Genomic DNA, 8691 nt, shown 5'->3' on the forward strand with positions numbered 1-8691 from the left:
GTCGTGACGTCAAATAAATGCGACTTTTCAATGGAAAAGGCAAAGGCAAGGAAGCGGCACTTTTATTTAGTTTGTTTATGAAACCTACTGTAAAATCTGAAATGCAGGTTACATTTTTTTTTACCACCGTGTAGAAATACTTCGTTACAAGTAAAAGTCCCGCATTCAAAATTTTAACTAAAAGTATAAAGTATTAGCATTAAATTGACTTAAAAGTACTTATTTTACTAAATGTCCGTTATTGAAATTAGTTAAGAGTTATCGATGCATCGGTTAAGTGTTCACATCCCAAACATCACTTTAATGTTGCAGCAGGTGAAGGTGGGGTTTATGGTTTTAACATGTATACTCCCGGGTAGCTTGTGGATTTCACCAATTGATCACTGAAGTTATCTTTCTTCATAATAGTATATAATAATTAATTTGTTAATTATATTTTGAATTAATCATTTCAATCTAGAAAGTAACTAAATGTATTAAATAAATATACTGGAGTAAAACGTATATTTGCCCCTGAATTGTATTGGAGTTAGTGTATAAAGTTGCAGAAAATGGAAATAACTAAAGTGAAGTATATGTAGCTCAAAATTGTATGCAAGTACAGCATTTGCGTACCTCTGTATATGTACGAAGTAAATTGTGTAATATATTTAAATATTTATATGTAGTTGAAACAAACCGACAAAGGACAGAACAAGCGTAGGCCAGACAATATTAACAGACAAAGATACCAGCTTGTTTCTAAAATCACTGAACTGGATTTTTTTATTCAATATTTTTCTCCAAACATTACACGGAATCTTTCAATGATACAGTATATATACATACACGTCAGTGTATTTCTTTATTTAAAAAGTTGAGGGCCACTGGACAATGCAGCTGTGCGTTTTAAGACAGGATTGCATTTTGGACGTTTGTGTACTGAAGAAATCCACATATGGGTCACCAGTAGTTGAACGTTTATGGGAGACTAGAGTGCCATCAGTGTTTGCCTTACACCAAAGCTAGACTGGAGAGTAGACTGTGCAGGAGCTGCCGGGTGAGTGGCACAATGACGGTGGAGGATCAAAATATGGAGAGCAGCAATATCTTCCTCAACAGGAAGCAGTGCAAATTAAATGTTACCAGCTACATGACTGAACCAACTAAATACACCACTAATGGCAAACAGCACCTTTAAGAGTGTACCCAGAGACGATCAATCTATTATTTTTTAATACATGTAATCATTTTTGTATTCCTGTAAATTAAAAAAATAAAACGGACATACTGTAGGATAGATTGAGAAACACTGATAGACATGCTGCTCTTAACCCAGTTTACAATGCTCCAAGCTGTGTACACAGGCCAACAGGCCAACGCTAGGTTTCAGAGTCACAAGATGCTCCTTGTGAAAACTGAACAATCATTTTCATTACAGATCTTTGGTACATATCAGCTATTCAATCCCATCTGCTGAGTATATTAAATATTTGAAAACCCAGCAGCTCCAAGGAGACTCATCTGAAAGGTTGGCTTCTTTACCCAGTGATGGAACACACAAGTGGGCAATTTCTTTTTCCAGTTTTAACTGATAACGTAAAAGAATGTACCCAATTCATGACTGGGCTGGTGTAAGTGATCTCTTCCCATCTGAACTACACCACGTGTTTTCTGTACACAACTAGCAGAAGTTTGTCTGGGAGAGGGATCCCTTAGGCTAAGCATGGGTGAGAGCATGTCCGAGCACTGTAGGGAGGGAGGTGGCTGGGATGGTTCAGGTCAGATGGGAGGTCGTCAGTGTCACAGACAGATTAGCGTGGCCTCTACATCATCCCCATCTGCATTAGCGTGTTGGCATACGCCATGGGCTTGACATTCGGATGAGGCTGTACAGGACAGTGAGAGGCAGACAAACATTAGACCATGCTTCAACAAACATTTTAATGATTACAAATGAGTCATCAATAGCCTGATGCAAAGTGAAATGGCCTAACTAGTAGCCAAATGTGTGTTTTCAGTAGTTGTTTGGTAGTTTTTTGTGTTGGGGGGGGGGCACTTAATATGTCTTTGTCCACAAAATGAGGCAATAAGTAATGAATTGTAAATATTTTTGTTATTGTTTCCACATTTAACCTATTGAGGGACATGTACAGTGTTTGTTTATTATCTTACATTATATCATAATTATCCTGTTTACCTCCATTATTTTTTACACACACACACACACACACACACACACACACGCACCGGTTGAGAGTGGACAACGTTGTCAACATAAGATATAATCTGAACTTTCATCATCTCATTTGAAACACAACACCGCTGAGGATCTTTCAGAATCATTTTAGTGAACAGGACCATTTGAAACCATGGCCCGGTAGATGTCACTGTAACATTATGCATAGAATAATGCCACAAGTTCAAAATCTGTACTATGAACTAATAGGCATGATGACAAAAGAGGATGAAAATAGAACCCATCAAGTTATTTTTAATGGTTTACTTATTAATAACATAATTTCCCCATAATAACTATAATGAAACAGTTAAAGTACAGGATACTGACCACAGCAGTGAACTGGTGAAATTCTGGCTTGAGGTCTGATCCCCTGAGGTGGATGTAAGCTCCTTTGTTTCCCATCTGATCACTGGGGAAAGGCAGAACGATACACACAACAGTTTCAGTGAACAGCCTTACTAACAGCAGACTCAACAGTCTTAAGCCAGACGGCACGATTACGTACCAGTAGTTGGGTGCTGAGAACACGGTGATGCACTTCCCTGAGTGAGTGACCTCGTAGCCCTCAGCTTTGACCTCATGACTACGCACAACAAAGTCCAGCTTGTTCTGTTCCAGGAAGCGCTCCGTCACATCTGGTCCGAACTGACAACTCACTCCTCGCTTGCTGACTGATCGGCCATTCTACACATAAATATAAAAATATATGAGAGAAAGAGAGAAAATTGGACAAATACATTTCTTAATCCGAGATCGAAGTGGACTGAATTTGCTCAAACACGAACCACTGGATACTCTGAGCAAATCGCCCTAATGAGGTATTGGGTGTGTGGGAACTGACCTGAGGCTGAGGATCTGACCAGAGGAGGTCACACATGGGACCTGTGAAAGAGCGGCGGAAGGTGTTGAAATGTACCCATTTTGCTTTCTAGAGATGGTTTAATGGTGCCAGTTTTATGCTGATGGCGCACTCGGAGTCTGAGTCTACCTGAGTCGGGAGGCTGCCTGTTCCTGTCAATCTTCCTGAGGTCATCCAATGTGACACCATCTTCACTGAACAGTCCACCATGCATAACCTGAGACGGAGAGTCTTGTTAGAACGGTGTGCACAGTACAAAATATCAAACCACTGCCGTTGCAAAATTAACAGCAGTCATCAGTAAGATCCAGTAAATTAGTCCATTATGCATGAAGTATATCCACATACACTATCATCAGTAACAGTCACTACATTTATTTAAAGATAATCAAATAACCCATTACGAGTAGTTGCGTTGCCTGGTAATGCAACTACCAGGCAATTTGAGAAAACATGACCCTGTGACTGCTTTCAGCTTACAATGCCACTGCTTACCAGTACTTTGCTGTTGATACACTGTGCAAGAGGCAGCCACTGGAAGACCTCGCTGAACAGCTGGAACATCTGGGCTGTGTACTTGGCTTTGACCTCCCCTTCAAATCCATACATCTGGTTCATGTTGTCTGTCTCGTGGTTACCTGCATGTAAAAAAATCTTGATTAAACAATGCTGTTTAAATAACTTTACATGCTAATAATAAGTCTGTAATGTAACAGTAGAAACCAAATGAAATGTGAACACGAAAATGTATTTCTGTGTTGTGCTTTGAACTTCATGACAGCACACGTATTCAGTGGGACACATTAATATGGCATGCTACAGCACACATCTGCAAACACTACACATGCATCCACAGGCTCATGCACAGACACACTGTAAGTGCTCTCACCCCTAAGCAGGTAGAAGTGGTCCGGGTAGAGCAGCTTGAAGCCAAACAGGGTAAGAATGACCTCAAGAGAGAAAGAGCCACGGTCCACAAAGTCACCATTGAACAGCTGAATTCGGTGGTTAAGCATTATGACGCACACGTTTCGAGGCTTTCAGCTGTTGTTGTAGTGATTTTAGACACGGAATGGTACAGACAAGGCGCATGACTGCACTTAACACAAATTTAAAAGCTGATGGGTGGATGTCAAAAAGAAAAGGATACATAGGGGTTGGTCTCTGAGGGTAAGCCATTCAACTTGAAGATGTTGAGGAGATCGTAGTATTGCCCATGGGTGTCACCGCAGATTGTTATTTTTTCTGTCTGTGCCAAAGAGAAACAGAACACCTTAAATAGAGTCCCAAAAAATATAACCGTACAAAACAACCATGAAAATATAAATATTATGTTTTATATACTCTCGTGCTGTGACTCCAACCCCTGCAGTCATTTTATGAGCTGATCAAAGAATATAAGTACTGTTGCACCCACTGTACATGAAGAAACCGTAACCTTTAGTCATTTTGCCATGATTACTTACCTCTTTTAATGTGATTTCGACAAGACTTGGTAGTTTCGACAGAACATCTTTAACTTGCACCAAAATCTGAAAGATTACCAAAAGAGTTAAATAGCAGGTCCATGCCTACACTGCCATTTACTTCAGTCAGTGTGTTTCATAGGAACAAACATGTTTACCTGATAAGCACACTTTCTGTGCAGTTTCTTCTGGTCTTTGAACCAATCCATCATCTCCTTCATGAACCTCAGTGTGACCTTCCCATCCTCAAGTTTGGGACCTTCATAGTCATCCTCAATCGCTGCAATACAAGATCACCTTAATTTCAGATGAAGAATCGAGACGTACAGTGCAGAATCAAATGGTTCACAAACAGGAAACTTACTCATGCTTTCGATGTCCAGAGAGTCGACAACAGATTTCTTTATCTCATCGCTGGCAATGGCTCTCTCGAAAGCCTTCTGTTTCACAATCTTGTTACATTCCTGATACTTCATCTTTGCATCCTTGTCATTTGGTCGAACCCTCACTACCTATCATCAGAACAGGGAAATTAAATAAATTAGCCAAGCTGGTTAATCATCAACGCCGACAAATTGACTCAGTGCAGCTGTAAAGAACAGGATGTAAATGGTTATAAAAGTATATTAAGGTTTTAAATCCACAGTTTATACTGGATGAAAAATATTTAAACTATTTTCAGTCAGTCACTGTTATTATCAAATGTTCTGTTGTCATGGGACTTGGTCCAGTTTGTGCAATAAATTGCTATGACTATGACTGAGCTTCAGAGGTCTTTGTTGCCAAAGCCCCAGTATATTTATATTGCTTACAGCATGAGCAACAACAGACACCACATTAGCTGTGGTATGAGTGCCTTCATTGGATCTAAGTGGCATCATGACTGGATTAAAGGATAATCCCTATTGCAGGCTGTTAAGGTAACAAGAAGAGCCTAACACACGGTGACAGATCAACAGATGGAACTGGAGAGCTCTTTCTTTTGTAAATCAGAAGAACATTTAGTCATACTGTGCACACTGCTCATGTCTCACATGTTCTAGGTTCAGACTAAATGACTAAATTGTGCGGCCACGAAAAGTCAAAGAAAGATGCCATTTCTTACCGTCTCATAGTCCTTAAGTGCAGCCTTGAACTTGCCCAGTGCCATGTTGGAGGTGGCACGGCGATAATATCCCTTAATGTAGTTTTTGTCTATATCCAGGGCCTTTGTCGCATCGGCCAGGGCATACCCATAGCACTCTGTGCGTAGGTATGCCAGGCTTCGGTTGCTGTAGTAGATAGCATTGGATGGATTGACCTCCAAGGCCTCCGAGTAGTACTTGATTGCATTTTCATAGTCTTTGTCTGAAAAACAAACGTCACATCTTCACTGGAAAGTTTGTGGTTCTACAAAGTTCCAATAAAAGTGTCAGAAACACTGAAGGCAGTTCGGGTTCATTATTTATTTCTTACTAAAACTGATGGCAGATACTGACAATGTAAAAAATAAATAATTACAAATTAAAATGTAAAAACTGGAATGACACAAGTTGCTTTTTTAGCCAATATCACTAACACTGCCTCTGTAATAGCAAAATATAGGCCAGTTGGGAGAAAGGAGAATGATGGCCAAGCTACCATCCCTGATGGAGAACATGTCCCACCCCATGCCGGACACTGTGACAGCACTGAGCAGCTCCTTCAGCGACAGGCTGCTTCCCCTGCAGTGTGTGAAGGAGAGAGACGGCAGGTCCTTCCTTCCTGTCAGATTTTACAATCTACACTGCTCCATGTCAACCACACATAACAAAACTGACAACTCACTCAAGTGCAATATCAAAATTCAATTAACTGTGCCTCTGTGCAATACTGTAAATACTTTGTATTCAACCTTTCAGTCGGTTTACTTATCTTACAGCATTTTATTACTTGTCCATTTTAGTGGTGGAACGGTGTTTTATGTCAGTACTTTATGTAATAAATGGAAATCATTTTAAAAATAAATAAATAGTACCCCCCGCTTTTTTTGTTCCGAGCCGAAAATGTATCCGATCCGGGACTCAAAACTGTGATCCGTTCCGAACCGTAAATTCAGTTGACAGCTTATACAAAAATGCACTTCTCTGTGAAATGTGTGTGACACAAAAACAAAAACTTGTTTCTACCTACTTGGGCGGAATAATTGTCAATAAGCAGGCAGCACCTAACTGACACAATTTACTAGTTTGACATGCTAATACCCCTGACATGAAGAAGAAATATTTTTTATATTAGGATACATTATGTGTCACATTCAAACTGCAATTGCCTACTTGTCATGAGTAATAGTGAGTAAATAGCTAACCCTGTCCTGTTTATATTTCGTTATGCAGTATACCTCAGACAAAAGGCAAACCTGCCCATCCTGATCTACAACAGACAACCTTACCCTTACATCTGCTCTGACTCATCACAGTCTGAGCCCAAACTTAAACCTATGGGAAGCATGTCGAAAGATACTGTCTATATCATGTATAACATAACATCAGTAGCAGCTGAGATTCATTTTGAAATATACCTAAACAAACAGTCAATACAGAGATTACATAGTGGACCAAAGGCAGAGAACTTGATTTTGATTATTGATGTGTCTCTCTGTCAAATTGACAGTGGTGGAACGTAACTAAGTACATTGACTTAAGTACTGTACTTTGATGTTTTTTTTTATTTTACTTGAGTATTTCCATTTTATGCTAATTTACTTCTACTCCAATAACTTTTGGAGGCAAATAGCCTTAACTTTAACTGCACTATATTTATTTAAAAGGCTTCAGCCACTAGTTACTTTGCAGACTCAGATTATTAATACAAAACAGAAATCAACGGATAAAATTCTGAGATATTATTAAAGGTTAATGCTTTATTTATCCCCACAGAGGGAAAATACCGTGTTGCAACAGTAAACAGAAACAAACTATAAAAGAGCAATTCAACTCAAACGTTAATGTGTATAAAGTAAATAAAATTAGCTCCGCCTTTACAAGCTCCAACATTAAGGTGATCTGAATGGGCCTAATAAGTTCTTTTTACTTTTGGTCCTTTAAGTATATTTTGATGCCAATACTTTCGAACGATTTTAAATGCAGGACTTTTACTTGTAACAGTTTTTTTACATTATGGTATTTCTGCTTTTACTTGAGAAAACTTCCTCCACCATTGACAATTTAACAATTTCTTGGACCTAAACGGAGGCGCAATTTGACCGTTAGTATTTACATCCTTTCAAAATAAACTGCCGTCTAATAGGAAATTGAACTGAATTAAACCGTAACCGTATTGAAACACTTTTAAATTATGCAACTGCTCACATGCGCTCGCCGGCTAACAGAATATTCTAGGAGCTGTAACGTTGTCTGAATTTCCTTTTAAACTACACGATAACCTGATAACACGACTGAATACAAACGCATGGTTGAACACAACATGCGGGTAAAACCCACACAGAAAATACCAAATCTGAGCATGTTAGCAGTGCACTATACACGACACGCGTGACGGCATGTGTTAACATCGGTGCTGTAGCTTCCGATGTTGTTCTGGCTGCTAGCTGCAGTGTAGCTAATCCAATGAATGGGGTTTACAGTTAGCATGGTTCCTCGGCAATGTTAGCCTAGCTTAACATTAGCGACCCGGCTGCGGTTTGGAGCGTGTTGAAACACAATTATGTCGGTACTGTAATTAATACTCACGTTTGTCTAATATAAACTGCTGATAAAAAGCCACTGACTTGACAGGTATGTCACATTACCTTTAAAGTACTTATTCGCCTTCTCCTTCAGCAGCTCTGCATCATTACCTCCCTCCGCCATCTTCTTCAGACTGCCGTTTCCCGATACATGCGCCATTGACTGCACTGTCGCAAAAGTCGCAAAGTCTTCTTTTCTTTTTTTTGCAGTACTTTTTTTTTTATTTTTTTACTGATGGTTAAAAAACTTAGTGCTGCTGCATAAAGATTACGTCTAACTATATGGAAAACCCAATGTGCCGTGTAACATTATTTTTCAGTCCTAAGGAAATTGTAATCGAAGTCAATCATTAGTGTTATTAAAATGTGTAGGCTATAGCCTATTAGATTAGATTCAACTGTTATTGCAGTAGCCTACATTTAACAACGAAATGCAGTT

The 8691-nt window shown here is 39.3% G+C and overlaps 1 protein-coding gene across 2 annotated transcripts; it reads right to left on the reverse strand.

Annotated features, from left to right (window-relative positions):
- Positions 1–735: 735 nt before the first annotated feature.
- On the reverse strand, positions 736–8419 carry ppp5c (protein phosphatase 5, catalytic subunit). 2 transcript variants are annotated; one of them, XM_039789556.1, is made up of 13 exons: positions 8316–8419; positions 5652–5893; positions 4911–5058; positions 4705–4826; positions 4547–4612; positions 4231–4329; positions 3970–4075; positions 3576–3718; positions 3210–3297; positions 3063–3103; positions 2727–2905; positions 2549–2630; positions 736–1868 (listed from the first exon to the last, which is right to left on the reverse strand). In XM_039789556.1, the coding sequence occupies exons 1-13, from the start codon at positions 8410–8412 to the stop codon at positions 1806–1808; spliced, it is 1476 nt and encodes a 491-aa protein (XP_039645490.1). In that variant the 5' UTR covers positions 8413–8419; the 3' UTR covers positions 736–1805. The 2 variants fall into 2 exon arrangements, with proteins under 2 accessions (XP_039645490.1, XP_039645499.1); XM_039789565.1 differs by lacking the exon at positions 8316–8419 and adding an exon at positions 6167–6512.
- Positions 8420–8691: the final 272 nt, after the last annotated feature.

Source organism: Perca fluviatilis, chromosome 2 (assembly GCF_010015445.1).
Source record: "Perca fluviatilis chromosome 2, GENO_Pfluv_1.0, whole genome shotgun sequence".
Classification (NCBI taxonomy): domain Eukaryota; kingdom Metazoa; phylum Chordata; class Actinopteri; order Perciformes; family Percidae; genus Perca; species Perca fluviatilis.